Below are 15,576 nucleotides of genomic sequence, written 5' to 3' on the forward strand. Positions count from 1 at the left end.
CTGAACACATCCTACCCAAAAATTGATGCAGTCTCCTCTCTCTCAGCTCCGGTAGCAGAGGCTGAAGTTCTAGTAAGAAATACTCATATATATAGATATTAAGTCCTAGTAAGTTGAAGTCCTAGTAAGAAATAGTATATCAGCCAGGCACGGTGGCTCATGCCTATAATCCCAGCACTTTGGGAAGCAGAGGTAGGTGGATCACCTGAGGTCAGGAGTTCAAGACTAGCCTGGCTAACGTGGTGAAACCACTTCTCTACTAAAAATACAAAATTAGCTAGGCATAGTGGCTCATGCCTGTAATCCCAGCTACTTTAGAGACTGAGGCAGAAGAATCACTTAAACCTGGGAGGCAGAGTTTGCAATGAGGCAAGATTGCACCATGACACTCCAGCCTGGGTGACAAGAGCAAAACTCCATCTCAAAAAAAAAAAAAAAAGAGAGAGAAAGACTTACTGAGTATACAGACATAAAAAAGAGAATTGGTTTCGATGAGTATGGATTGGTACCTACCCTCAGTGCCCTCCTACTACCCTGGGCTTACTAGGACCGTGATAACCCACTGGGCTTACTAGCCCACTTTATTCTCTTTGTGATGAGCATGTCTTCATTATTTTTATCTCTTGGTCCTAACCAAACACTTAGTTCATTACAAGCACTTTTGTCAGCCAAGATTCTTCCTATCGTTCTATTTTAAATACAACTTTTTCAAACTGGTTAATTTCCAGATAATGTTCAAAAGTCCCAAGATTTCTGTCAATTCCCATGGTCTTTCAATATCCAGATCTCTGTTTCTTGCCTCTGTATCACTGATTTATCTGTGCATCTGTGTGGACACAGAACTCACTCTTTATGAAAAATGATGCACTCTTTCAAGTGTATTATCATCCAAGTAGAATATTCTGCTAATTTTGAAGGGGTGTTGGTAGAGAAGGAATCACACATCGGAGTCCAGATGGCATCTCACCAACTCTGCATTACTTTCTCTCTCTCTCTCTCTTTCTCTTTTGATTGACTTTCTGCCATGAAGCAATAATTCTCTTACCTGGTCACACCTTCTGAATAACAGTTCCAACCAAATGCCAAACTCCTCAAGACATCACAGTCCACCTCAAGCACTTATTAAGGTTTTCTTCCAAATAATGCAGGTCCCTTTCCAAGTGTAATACATATCCCTGTAATTTTTTAGCCTCTTAAAAACTGAATTAAAATGGAAAGTTATAAAATTACAGTGACTACCTTCTAGTTTCTCCCTCTGCTCCTCTCATCCAGTTTCCTAAAATACCTATAATACACTGCTCTAAAGTCCAGTGTGGCTGCAAGTGGCAGTTTTGTGTTCCTAGTGAAGAGAAAAGAAATTATAATCAACTCATAGTTTTAATACTATGTGTCATGAACTATTGTAAGTTCTTTCTATATATTACCTTGTTTAAACTGGCTTAGAGAGCTTAGGGGTTCAAGGTCACAGGACTGTTTGGATACCCAGCTTCCACTTACTCTAAAGCCCTTGCTCTTGACCACTAGCATAGTGCCACCATAGAGTAGCTGCCCTGGGCTTTAGTCATCAGAGGGAGCCATTTAGCAAAATGTTGTTCTCCATTTCCTGCTCTTCTACAACGGGAGAGAGGTAAACATAGAAACATGGGGGAAAGTAACAATTTTCAAAATAAAGTTAAAAAAATGCCACAGAAGTTTTATCATATAGGAGGCAATTCTGGACCATTCACAGAAGAAAAGATACAAGGGCTGGGCTCCTGCAATCCCAGCTTCTCGGGAGGCTGAGACATAGGTTCATGGGAGCCCAGCAGTTCAAGGCTGTAATATGCTTTTGATTATGCCTGTGAATAGCCACTGCATGCCAGCCTGGGCAGCATAGCAAGACCCCATCTCTTAAAAATACACAGATGAGAGAGTAAATTGGTTTACTTGCCTCATGGTAGTTTTAAATGGAGCCAGCTGGGCTGGGACTTTCTCCTTAATGAACTCTCCTCTCAAAAGTGGACCAACACACTGCCCTACCCACTTGTGCTGCAAGTTTTTAATGAGAATTTCCTTCCTACATACACATACCCCATACTTAAATATCATTCAATCAATTTGTTTTGATTTAGTTTTCATTAGCCAGGTTTACTGGGGCAGGAATGCCGGGAAAGGGGAGGGTGGTGCTTAATGGTTCTTACTGTTGTACTTGAGTCTATGAGGCAGGAATGATTCCTTTTCATAATAGCTATCAATTTCTTTTTGTTACAGAGGTTCACCAGATAGAGATGGAATTGTAAGTATTTAAATGACCATTTTTATTGAGTTTGTGCTTCAAAATATGCTATGTTTAAATTTCTTGAAGCCCCATTTTTTTTTTCCTGTAGGGAAATAAATAGCTCGAATGACTTTTTAGACCTCTCACTGTTGTAATTTTCTATAATTGCATGGGACATAATGCAGTCTTGGTCAAGCTAGACTTATTTATAGCATTTACCTAAATATTTGCCCCAGAGCAGGCAGGCAAACTAGTCATCCAGATAGTGGGTCACAAGCCAGACAGTCCATGCAGGGGCTGCTCCCATCAACTGTTATTTCATTTCTAATTTAATTATGTAAAAGCTCATTACGGGAGAATGTTTTTTCCAACAGAGGCCACAAAGTTGTAATGAAGCTGAGATCCAAGAAAACGGAAAGAAGCTTTCCCCCTTTAGTAGTTGTGCTGTAGATACATTTTCTGTATTAAATTCAAAAGTAGGAGACGGTCTTGAAAACCACTTAAGCCTGAATTTACAGCCTGAAGGAGGAAAATCTATCCACTGGATTTAGATTTAACAGTTAACTCTAACTCCTTACTGGCCGCCGGAAATCTTGCTTTTTAAAAAAAAAGTCTGTGGTGCACGGGCTTAGATTTACCCAAGTTCTGCTTATGGGAGTCTGCACCGACTCCTAAAATGACTTCCTTCAAATCTAAATCAGATGCCTATTCAGAAGGTTCAAAAGAACAGCTGTTACTGAAAAAAAAAAAAAAAAAGGACTTACATTAGGCTCATTGGAGTGGGAACTAAAATAAACCTGATGGTTAAAAAAAATTTTTAAATCACCCTTCATAATATTATACCTAAACAGGGGTGTTAATTGCAGCTATTGCAGGAATTTTTCTTCCACACTTGACTCAAGGTTCTTAGCTTTGGGGTGCCTTTTGCTTTCATGTGGTTCTCACCATGAAATGTTAAGAAAATAGACTGAAATTGATCAGACATTGGGTAACACTATAATCAAGGCTCTATTCAGCAGGGGAAAAAAAAGACCCAGAAGACTCAGCTTCTCCTCACCTCTTGCTTCTGGCTCAGAGCCCTCTCGTTAACTCTGTCTCAGGTACTCTCTGCTTCTGTGTCTCTTCTTTGCTTCCAGCTTGGTCCCCTCCCTGGGTTCTCTGGTACCCTCCATTCTGACCTTTGCAAAGCTCTGTTAGCTATTCTGCTTTCTATCCTTGCTGCTCCCAGACTGGATTGCTATTTCTTGCTTCTCTACCTCTGCCGCTGTCAGTCTTGTCCTTATTTTCTTTCTCCGAACCCTGCTCATTGTCTCTAAGGCCCCCTTGCTGCCTTACTGTTCTCTGTGTTCCGAGCAGCGTCAGTTTAAGTCTCTGGTAGAACGTGCACCTCGGCACCTGGTACAGCAGCTGGCACATGGCAGGCAACGATGAGTATGTGCTGCATTAATGAACCCAGCAGTTATTCTGGGGATTCATCCCCCACCGGCCAGGGCTTCATGCCTGAGTTCCCCGAGCCCTTCGCCATTCCAAGTCATATGAATTTCATTATTAGCAGTTTTGCCCACTTTGTTACTTAATTAGAAATGCCATAAATATCACTTATCATGATTATAAGGAAAGATAAATCAGATAATTTTGATTTCTTAGGAAATAACACAGCCCTGTTCTGGAAAAGGCTACGTTCAAAATAAATGCACTTCCTCAGAAACAGGCTTTATAGCTAATGGGAAATTACCAGCTGCTGGTTTTACCATTTAGAAATGTTCTCCAAGTTTTCCAAGTTTACCCTGGTCACTGAATTTTGGAAACCAGTGCTATCTGAGTTTCTGTCTGCTTTCAGTTCTTAGAGATACCAACCTGATTTTCTTTCAGACTCAGATTTCTTCAGGCCTTATTTCTATAGACTCAATCTGCTTTGGCTGATACAGCTTTCAAATGATTGCCTTTTGAATGTCAGGTATTGAAATATATGTTTTCATTAATGTAGTTCCACAATCTACAGGTGGTGGTGCACCTACCTAGTGCTTATAAACTACTTGGTAAACACAGCTTTAATGTACTATTGTTTATTTAATGACAGTTTCTCAAAATCTAACGAAGCTCATCTCTGGTGGCAATGCTTCTGAGGTTTAACATATAGAGGCTTCGCGGCAGGGCTGCATGCATGAAGGTGGGACTTGCTCCCCACTGGCTGAATGTACCCATCACTGGCAGAGCTGTCTGTCATGGTGTCTGAGACTTCAGGCAGCTGTGTGTGACAATGCATCCTACTCCAGACACAAACTCTAATTTGTGCAGGGCAAACTAACGTTTTTCTAAGCAGTTTCAGTTTCCTTCCACACATAGACTGGGAGCATCAGGGTCATAGCCTTTGCTGTGAGAAGGTCAGTTTTGATCATCCTGAACAGGTGTGCAGGAAAGGACACAGATTTGGAGCTGTCAGCTGTGAGTGCTGTGTGTATTGGCGACCTGCAGGAAGGCTTTGACCCAAGGGAAAATATGGTGAAGCTAAACTGAACTTTTCTTACTTAGATTAGAAATACAACCATTTTTATTCAGTCTCTTCTTGTGTGTCCTCGTGTCTGTTCTTTATGTGTAAATTAAATGCTGGCTGTATGAGAAATAGATCCACCCGGTCCCTAGAGCCTGGGACACATCTTCCTCCTCCTCCCATCTTCTCGTGGCCTAACCAAGCTGGCCTGCTGAATAGAGCCTCATTATGGGCCCCAAAGTCCACTCTTTGCTTAAGGAACCCTGCCAAGATTGGTAGGCCGTACGATTTGGCCTAGAGATGGTTTCTTCTATGGTATGTTTGCTGACTCCATGTAATTCTTTATATGTGTCTTGAAGAACAAGCAGATCTTTTTAACCACTTTTTTCTACATGAAAACAATCAATTCCAGCAGCCCAGCCCACACGAACCACCCTACAATAGCAAAGCAGAATGTGCGCGTGAAGGAGGAAAAAAAGTTTCGGTAAGGAAACAGATTTTAGTTTAAAATTTCCAAAAGGTTGTAGAAAACAGTGAGTAAAATCCCAGTTTAAAACTTGGAAAACACAGTAGTTTCCATCTGCTCCATTTAAGAAAACTCTTAGGTATTTCCAGTTATTTCTTGAATATCTGGGGCCAATTTCAGGAATTCAAACTTTAAAAAGAATCTACTATCTATAAAGAAGCCTTTGGCTATAATAAAAGTATCACCACATAAATTGAGTAGTCATTTCTTAGAATAAGAACTATCTCAATAACATCGGGAATTTGGAATGATTTGTAGGAATCAGCGTATTTAACCAAAGGACATTGAGTCAGGGATGCTGACCCTAGCCCAAACTCTGTAGCAGCTATAGCAGTGTTGTACATTATGGTAGCCACATGTGACTAGTTTTTAAAATTCAGTTCCTCAGTTGCTGTGAGTACTCCGTAGTCACCTGCGGCTAGTGGCTACCATCTTGGATAGCACACGGTAGAACATTGTCATCTTCACGGCTACTTCTATTGGGCAGTGCTGTCCTATAGAATTATTTACAAAGTGAATCAAGTCTACATCAGTGGAGAAAAGATAATATTTAGGCAGTACATCATGTATCTTTAACATGCTTTACTCAAGGATCATTACCTGGCCATGAGCTGACCTTGAAAACCAGAGGCATTTCCAATGGAAATAGAGAACTTTGATGAATGTATAATTGAACATAATTGTCACTATATTTACCTACTGAGCCCATCATATTATCTAAGAAGAGGTAACATGCCTAACCAAGTATAATACCTATGAAGACATGATTAGCATCACTGCGAACCTCAATTATCTTTAATAATCATATTCAAGTTATAAAAGTTACTTATTCTAAAAGTAGGATTTTTTTTAGTTTTAAAAAATACAAAAAAAAGGAAGAGGTAAAAATCTATATAACTACAATTCCAAGAGAAAAATCATTGTTTGTATATTGGCAAATAATTAATATGTCTTTCACTATTAAGTCTGGTTTTTAAGTGGTGTTTTTCCACTTAACTGTTATTCTTCCTTGCTTCTTCTTCAAAGTTTTCCATTTGAAAATCAATAGAGTCATTATCTTCACTATTACTAGTACTACAGCTGCACCTTTCTCAATGGTTAAACCAACAACGAATTGTTTTTTTCTTGGGTCTGGGCCAGAAGAATTCCACCCAGGCTCTGGCCTAGCTTTAACTTGATAATTTTCACTTGTGAAACCAAAGATATTTGTAAGAATCCACTTGCATACCTGAGACCAAATTCCTTTAATAAAGCCGTGTGTGTGTGTGTGTGTGTGTGTGTGTGTGTGTGTGTGTTGAATACCTGCCAAAAATAATGTATTGTTATGATTTGGTGTTTGTGTTTAGTATTTGTTTTTGAAGTGTCCCTATGTTTGAAGAAAAAGTTTCTACAGGTTTTGCTTTCTCTTTATCTCAATCTGCCTTTGGTTTTCATGCAAACTGGGAAATTTTCACTCTGCCTAGATCTTTAAATTTAGAAACCTTTTTTTCTACAATGTTAGATATATGTTGTCAAGAAGGAAAGAAAAACGAATATACATATATATATCTGTGTGTGTATATGTATAGTATATGTATATTTATATATGTGAGTGTATGTGTATATCTATGTATATATGTGTGTATGTGTATATGTACATATATGTGTATATATGTGCATGTATATATGTATATATGTACACACATACATACACACTCAGATATATATATATAAACTGTTTAGCTGAACATATAAACCATCTTGGTTTTTAAGGGCTTTAGTTATGAAGATGAGATTATCATGGACACAAACTATAGAACTTTGAAAATGTTGAACTCAGTAATTTATCTAATCTCTGGTTTTCAGTAAAAATCCTAGATTGCAAAATTCATGAGTTTACTTCTCTGGAAGCTACTTAGTTCTTTTGATCTCCTATCATTGTAAATCAAATGTCTGTATTGAACATGTTTATTATATATGCTTTCTAAGAAAGAGTGGAGCATTTTGCAAAGAAGTCATAAACAAACAGACTGGTAAAGAGGGAATTAAAAGAGAAAGTAAACATGATAAAGAGAAAATAGGAGCCCTGTTTATTCTCATGTAAAAGAAGAATTTTTATTAAGTGGCACATTATATAATGGACCAGTTTTCAATAGTGGCTTCATAAGATATACATAGGCAGAGTTGATATGATCTTTGAACAAAGGTTTACAAAGACCTTTGTTCAAAGTAGAAAAAATATCACTGAAGCACTAATTCAACGAAGGCAATTCTACGGGAAGATTAAAATGACGTAGTCTGCATACAAATCATATATGTCAGGAGTGGGACAAAGAGGGAGATGGTCAAAGACCGTATGTCCCTGGATGTTGATCTGTGGAGGCATGGCCCAGTTCTTATATTTGTAAATTTGAGTGCAGTGGTAGTATATTGGAAGACAGAGGGGATGAACACATTAGCTATTTCTTGTGCACTATTTACCCTTGCCAAAGGGTAGTCCATAGAATGCCCAGTCAACCTTCATTGTTACTCAATGATGATGGTTATTCTGGGTTATCTAGTGATCCTATGTGCACACATAAAAAGCTTATTTCTCCACCTATTTGCCAAATTGGGTATTAGTTGTTTACATTGCAGTTCAAGTGACCTTTATTTGTGACTGCAAAATTAGAGGTCCTGTGTTCAAGCCTCATGCATCACCATTTGATGTGTGTTGTTCTGAGATCTGCTATGCTTAGTGACATGCCCTTGCTCCATGTGCTAAATATAAGAATGTTGTTGGATGGACCCTCCATTACCAACCTGATTTGTGTTTTTGTCCTTTGCTCACAAGACATAGAAAATCTTGGCAACTTCTATTTGGGTGATGCCACATCCTTACTCAAGTGCTTGTGACCATGTGTCATGGTTGTACTAAGGGACAAAGAAAACTTTAAGATAATCGGAAGAGAATAGTGCTGACATCCAGTCAACTTGCAATGTTGTGCTCGTGAAGGCACAGATCACACAAATGACAAAAATCCACCATTAATCCTCAAATTATATTTTAAAACTTTGATAAGAAAAACCATTTGGAAAAAGATTATTTTTAATAACTAGGAGCTGAATGAACTGATTTGGAGTTGACTTCCTCTATGTTTTATCAAGGGGGTAGTTACAGAAAAATTGATTCAGTGCTAAAAATGCTAAAAGATTAGTTAATGACTTGGTTGAGTACTCTTTGGATATGTTAGAACTAATTGTATAATAATGGCAGCATGGAAGTAAAAATGTTTCCATTTAATATTCATATACACATGGTTATATCCGCTGTAGGTTTAGAGGATTAAATTATAATGAAGGTGCTGCTAATTCTTCAGTAACTGAATAAAATTTGAACAGTCCATCATTAATATCCCTGTACCTTGGTATCCTACAATCTTTTGTGAAATAAGCACATAGGCCCTTTTCTTCAGTGTCATGGCAGCTAGATTTACCATTCCGTTACACCACTGTGGCTCCTTAATAAGCTGCTCTAATATGTCTTTCCAGTGCTGGATTTTGATAGCTCTTGCTAAATGCAGATAAGAGTTCAATGTTCTTTGTTCCTTTGTTTTTATTCAAATATTTTCCTTCTAAATTTATTTTCAAATTTATTACAGAAGAAAAGCAATGGGGCACCAAATGGATTTTATGCGGAAATTGATTGGGAAAGATATGTGAGTATCAGAAGACTGTTTCTCTGTATCAAGTATTTTACACTTTAAAAATGAGTTGAGACAATCTTACAAGAGGACTTAGAAATAAGTAAAATGCTGTCCATGTCATTAGGAGGTGTCTGGCATGTTTCGGATGGGGCTAAGGGAAATGGAGTCTGTCAGAACTGGGTTCAAGATCTAGCCCAAGCTTGTCTAATGTTATGAGGTTTCTTGCAATTTATTTATTTTTTTATTTATTTTAGCTAATCTGCAATTGTCAATGTTAGCTTATTTTATGTGTGGCCCAAGACAATTCTTCTTCTTTCAATGTGGCCTAGGGAAGCCAAAAGATTGGACACCTCTGATCTTTTTTTAAAATTTATCTATTGTAGTTTAAGATCTGGAGTACATGTGCAGGTCATGCAGGTTTGTTACACAGGTATACACGTGCCATGGTGGTGATTTGCTGCATACATTGCTCTGTCATCTACATTAGGTATTTCTCCTAAAGCTATCCCTTCCCAATCCCCCAACCCTCTGCTATTCCTTCCCTAGCCCCTCACCCCTCAGGCCCCAGTGTGTGATGTTTCCCTCTCTGTGTCTGTGTGTTTTCCTTGTTCAACACCCACTTATGAATGAGAACATGTGGTGTTTGCTTTTCTTTTCTTGTGGATACCCCTGTTCTAGCCCCTATAGATATCAACTGTGTATGGCCTTCAAATTGTTATTTACTGGGTAGCAAAAAAGAAAGCAATAGTTATCTTGTGTTATTGTTGCAAGGATTCAATGAGCTAATTATTTGCAGAACATTTTAGTAACCTGCTAGCCTGTAGTACTTGTTCAAAAAATGTTTATCTAATATTAACTCAGGGTGTTTCAGCGCTGGTTCTATTTCTTAGAAGCTTTGAGAATAGAGGCAAGTCAACTTGATTTTGGCAGGATGTGACCTCTGAGCAAAGGCCTAACATATACATAGAGGCTAACTGGCTGAACATTTGGGGGAAGAGAATTGCAGGCAGAGGGAACAGCATTGATGAGGTCCCTGAAATGAGACAGCGCTTGTAGCACTCAAATCACAAACATTGAGAAGGAGAGAACATGCGGCTGAGAGGGGATCAATGGAAGGTAATTACAGACGTGAGGCTAGAGACAGGGGCAGGAGCCGGCCCTGCTGAGCCTTATTGGCTACACAGAGTCACTTGGCTTTTATTCTAAATGCAGTAAGAAGCCAGGGACACGTTTTAGCAGGCAAGTAACCTCGATACACTTGTATAAAAAACAAAAAGCAACTCTGAGTACTAAAGAAGGAGGACAAGAGGAATAACACAATAAATGCTCAAAAAATGGAAAGTTTCAGATACAGAAAGAAAAATACTGTATAATCTTGCTTATATGCAGAATCTTTTTTAAAAAGTCAAATATGGGAGGTTAAAGCAGGAGAATTGCTTGAACACGGAAGGCAGAGGTTGCAGTGAGCTAAGATTGCACCACTACACTCCAGCCTGGGCAGCACAGCAAGACTGTCTCAAAAAACAAAAAAAAAGGAAGTCAAATACATAGAAACGGAGTAGAATAGTAGTTAGCAGAGGCAGAAAGCGAGAAGAAATGGAAGAAGTAAGTCAAAGAGTACAAATTTGCAGTGAGGTGAGATGAAGTCTAGATATCTAACATAGTAAAAATTTGCTAAGAGTTTAGGTGCTCTAATCATATACACACTCATTAGAAGGATTGCTATGGAAGGTAACAGAAATGTACATTTCACTGTAGTAGTCATTTTACTATGCACATGCATATCAAAACATGTTGGACCCCTTAAATATAGACAATAAAAATCCATTTTAATGGGCCTTTTCCCATGGTATATAGACCCACTTCTCTCACCATGGTTACGGCGTTTTTACTGCTTTATTAACTCCCAAAAGTAACTGTCCAATTCTGCCTTCTCTCACTAGCAGACCTATCACCTCAACTTCAACAGGGCCATCTACAAATGCTTCATTTTCCTCCCCTCTAGGACATACGGTATAGTCTGAAACGCCAGGGGTCAGAACCTAGGTCTGACATTTGCTAGGTGTGTTTCCTTGGGAAATGGTGTCTGATTTCTCTTCTTTCTTGATAAATGGGATAATTCTTTTCACATATGCTTTCTAAGTGGTTCAGTGAGGTAAAGTATGGGTCACAATGCTTTCCATATAATATAAATCCCATATAATATGAATCCATATAATATGAATCCCAATAATATGATCATTCTAATCCCAACAATGCAAACTGCCTTTTTATGTTTTCTGCTTCTTTCCAAAAAATATTAGTTGTCTGCTGTCAGAATTAGCTCAACTGGGAGCACCAGCACTCTCCCACAATTTGAGGGTAGAAATATTGGAGTCCTCTTGAACCTTCCCTCTGCCTTTTTCCTATGGCTGATCTGTTACCAAGAATCAATAATCCATCCTTTCAAATGTCCTCAGTTCATCCCATCCCACCAATAACTTTATTCATATTCTTAGTACCATTTGCCTGAATTGATGGGTTTCTCTTTCTCCAGTTCTTCTGCCCCAAGACTATCCTGAACATACTTCCAGAACTCCTTAAGATTTTGCTTTCAGCATGTCCCACCCTAGCTGAGAAGCTGCAGTAGCTGCCTCAAGTCCAAACTCTTTCCCCTGGCATGTTGGCTCTCATCGTCTCAATTCCCCATCTCCCACTGTGTAGCTTCTTCTCTAGCCACATTACCATTGCTATTGCCCCGTCTGTCTCCCCATCTGAGTCACCCAGTGTCCATTCCCATTTTGGTGTGTCTGAATTGGCTCTTCCTTACCACCTAGAAGGAGCTCCCACTCTACGCTCTCCTGTCTGTCCTGAAAGATCCATAAAGACCGCGCTGATTCTTTTAAACCTCACTAATTTCCTTTTCTTTGAACCCTAACACAGGTGTTTTGTGTTTCATATTTTCGTTTTAATTTTTGCCTACCAAAATACATTTCGATTTCCCTGAGGACAGATAATTTCCATTTCTTATACCCATGTTCCTTAGCACAGTCCTTGGCTTACAGGAAATGCATGTTAAATTCTGTTTGAATGCTTTCTTTCATTGACAGTTGATTCCTTCTCGTTTATTTTCCCAGTAGGAGGACTCTCCAAGTATCCTTGAGTAAATATCTAAACATATTGCTCAGAATTCATTTCAGAAGTTAAAAGCTTCATCTCCTAAAAGAAAATACTTTTAAATATCCTTAAATAGAAGACTTTAGAAAAAAAATAATTTCTTGATCACTGTTAGAATAATAATTACTTAATGTGCACTTGTGTTTTATAGAATTCACCTGAGCTGGATGAAGAAGGCTATAGCATCAGACCCGAGGAACCCGGCTATATCCTTTCTTATTTTTTTTATTTTAATTTTCATTCACTCTCAGGAAACAGTAAGATAAATTCAGATTTTACACAGGTAATGAAATAACCTAATCTTCACAAGCCCTGTTATTCCTGATATTAGAGATGAACAAACAGCACCGAGAACAGCCGGAGCTCTAGCAAGCAGGCATTTTGCCTTAATCTATTCATAGAAACGTGAGAGGAGAAAGAGAAAAATGTGCTAAAAAACAGTTGTTGAAACGGTGGGTATTGGGCTGTCTGCTAAACCCTGATATGACTGTCATTTACGGTGACTAGAAAATAGCTCTGTCTTCTCCCTACAATTCATCTCTGGGCAAAGCATGTCACACTGATGCATTTAAAACTCATCGTGGATCACCCATAAAGCAGCCTTCCTCTCTGTAGCTCAGTAAGCTCACATGTGCCTGCCTGTGTGTGCTGAGTGTGACACAACCAATGGCCAAGTGCAGCAAAAAATGTAGCATATTATAACCACTGCTTCTTGAAATTCACCATCCTTGATCATGTTCTGAGGAAGGGTGAATAAATTCTAACCCTTTCCTCTTTTATTTTTCTATGCTTTGCTTTGATTTTCGAAGGACACTTGTGCTGTCTCTATGTGCAATCGCTCTTGCCTTAGAGTTGTTGTCTCCCAATAGAAGAAAGAGTTATGTATCTTTAACTGTGTTCTACCTACCAAAGGAAAGCACTTTTATTCTTCGAGTGAATCGGAAGAGGAAGAAGAATCACATAAGAAATTTAATATCAAGATTAAACCATTGCAATCTAAAGACATTCTTAAGAATGCTGCAACTGTAGATGAATTGAAGGCATCAATAGGCAACATCGCACTTTCCCCATCACCAGTGGTGAGTGTTGTGTGTGTGTGTGTGTGAAGCTTTGGTGACACTGAGCAGAGCTATGTTCTGCCTACATACAGTAAGTCAATCAGAAACTCCTTAAACTGAAGCCTGCATATGGTCACCATTTCATCAATTCTATAAACCTTAAGAAGCTCATTCTAGCTGGAGAAAGTCGTACTTATTTTATACTGCAGTCTTGTGCTTTTCAAAATGGTGAAAAGGTGTGGATCCACATTTTCTTTTGACTTACTTTACTGCAAGCATTTTATAAAGAAAGAAAAAGTTTATCCGGACTTATCTCTGATGCAGTCTTGGCAACTAGAAACAACATGAAGTTCACAAATTTGCTAACAGTAATTTTCAAAAACACATCTTCGTTTCTTTTTTTATGATACACCACATGAAAATACATGGAAGGATTGTTCTTTTTCTTCATTGCTATGCTCTAAAACCAAAAATTAATCCAAATAACAGTCTAAATCGATACTAAAACTCATATCCTTCATTTTATTGTATTATCGAGTTGACTTAAATCATCTCATCTTTAAGGCACCTCAGATATGAGTATGGTCCTGCTTATATTATTCAAATACATATTTTCCTATAGATAAACTAAGGCTTCGAGGGGTGGGAAGAGGTATTTTTGCAACATTTGCACTTCCATTCCCCAATTCCCAGCTACTAAATTTCTTTAGTTGCTGAATTCTGAGTTCTGACATCTACAGTCTTTTCTCTGTGTTTGATAAATGCCACCATTGTTTTCTAAAAACAGTTCTGAGCAACAGACGAAGGCTTTCAAACTGGCAGCTAATATGTTCTTGGCATCTTCTTTAGAGAGATGTGATCTCCCTATAGCATTCCCCCAAACAGGGTAGTTAATAAACGCTGAACCATTTTCGAGATACTTCAGGAAACATCTCAGCTAACCTTTCTAAATGACTTGTAATCATCTATCTTTTGAGAGTAAACTTTTGCCTCTCTGGGATGAAAAATGTCTACAATGATGCTTTCTTTAGTGTTTACTGCTTTTAATGGACTTGATCACTACTGTTGGTGACAACCAAAGTGATTACTAAGAGTAACTAACCACAGCAAATAATATTTAAGGTAATTTTTAATCATATGCTCCCCTGCTACTTTAAGATATCTTCTTGAAAAGAGAAGCATGAAATATATTAGTTTCCTTTCCCTTCTGCAATGGAAGGAGCAGATTTTAAAGTTACATATTGACCTGTGAGTTTGAGTAATGGCGGTATTTTAAATGCATACTCTCACTTTTCAGTGGCATCGTCAAACTATTTTTTACTTACTGAATAATCTTTTTAACTAAAAATCTCCTTAAACATCTAAAACCAGTTTATGGCCATGTCTGTGCAGTTTATTTTACTCACTTCTCTGAGTTTATTCTCTGTGTAATAAACTGGCCCTTTGGAAGCTACCTGGGGTTATAAAAGAAGGCAAGTTCAGAGAATTAAGTGAACAAATTTATGTGAAAGCAAATGTACAGTCCCAGAAACATAGTACATGTTTGCTGGAATCTAGCTGAATCCAGGAAAGAAGAGATTCCCTCTGTTGAATAGAATATGTAGGCCTAAGTTATCTGGTAGCTCTTCCTCCAATCAGATATGTTGCTGAGATGCAGCAAAAAGTGGTGGTTTACTCTGAGCTCCTCTCAACATCTGTTTTTAAAGTAAAATATTGACATGATGTGGTTAAGATTCTGGTGAAAAAGTATTAAGGGAAGCAAAGTGAAAACTAGATGGAAACACCCAGAGACAGTGACCTTAGGAAAAGGTGAGCATGTTTCTGGATATATGTAAGTCTAAAGACAGAATTGTAACTGGAAACATATTCTTGGTTTTAGAATCCTTGCCCTCTCTTAAATAATCCATGTGTAGATAGATAGATAGATAAATAGATAGATAGGTAGATAGATAGATTTTTTTTTTTTTTAAGATGGAGTCTGGCTCTGTTGCTCAGGCTAGAGTGCAATGGCGTGATCTTAGCTCACTGCAACCTCAGCCTCCCGGGTTCAAGAGATTCTCCTGCCTCAGCCTCTCAAGTAGCTGGAATTACAGGTGCCTGCCACCACACCTGGCTAATTTTTATATTTTTAGTAGAGACAGGGTTTCACCATGTTGGTCAGGCTGGTCTCGAACTCATGACTTTAGGTAATCCACCCGCCTTGGCCTCCCAAAGTGCTGGGATTACAGGCATGAACCACTGTGCCTGGCATGTACATATATTTTATAAATGACATATGCAGCACTTCATCTCCAGAACCAGATAAGTAACTTGAAATTCAGCTGGTGCCATGATAAAAATGGCAATGATTTTGGACTTTACATGTTTCCAGCCAAAAGAGCAAACAATTATACATCTGTACTTTCTTTAGGTACTAAAAAAGA

The 15,576-nt window shown here is 38.3% G+C and overlaps 1 protein-coding gene across 47 annotated transcripts in view; it reads left to right on the forward strand.

Annotated features, from left to right (window-relative positions):
- The window catches only part of SGIP1 (SH3GL interacting endocytic adaptor 1), a 214,522-nt gene that overhangs the window by 100,088 nt on the left and 98,858 nt on the right, over positions 1-15,576 (forward strand). For 15 of the 47 annotated variants that reach the window (XM_035251786.3, XM_054236389.2, XM_054236390.2 and 12 more), the window contains exons 4-8: positions 2,251-2,275; positions 3,274-3,357; positions 8,895-8,951; positions 12,247-12,301; positions 12,999-13,174. In XM_035251786.3, the coding sequence (XP_035107677.1) occupies positions 2,251-2,275; positions 3,274-3,357; positions 8,895-8,951; positions 12,247-12,301; positions 12,999-13,174 (397 nt within the window). Of the gene's footprint in view, positions 1-2,250; positions 2,276-3,273; positions 3,358-5,160; positions 5,233-8,894; positions 8,952-12,246; positions 12,302-12,998; positions 13,175-15,576 lie in introns of all 47 variants that reach the window. The other 32 variants (XM_035251790.3, XM_035251814.3, XM_035251815.3 and 29 more) reach the window with 4 other exon arrangements.

The sequence above is a fragment of the Callithrix jacchus genome, chromosome 7, assembly GCF_049354715.1.
Source record: "Callithrix jacchus isolate 240 chromosome 7, calJac240_pri, whole genome shotgun sequence".
In the NCBI taxonomy this organism is placed as follows: domain Eukaryota; kingdom Metazoa; phylum Chordata; class Mammalia; order Primates; family Cebidae; genus Callithrix; species Callithrix jacchus.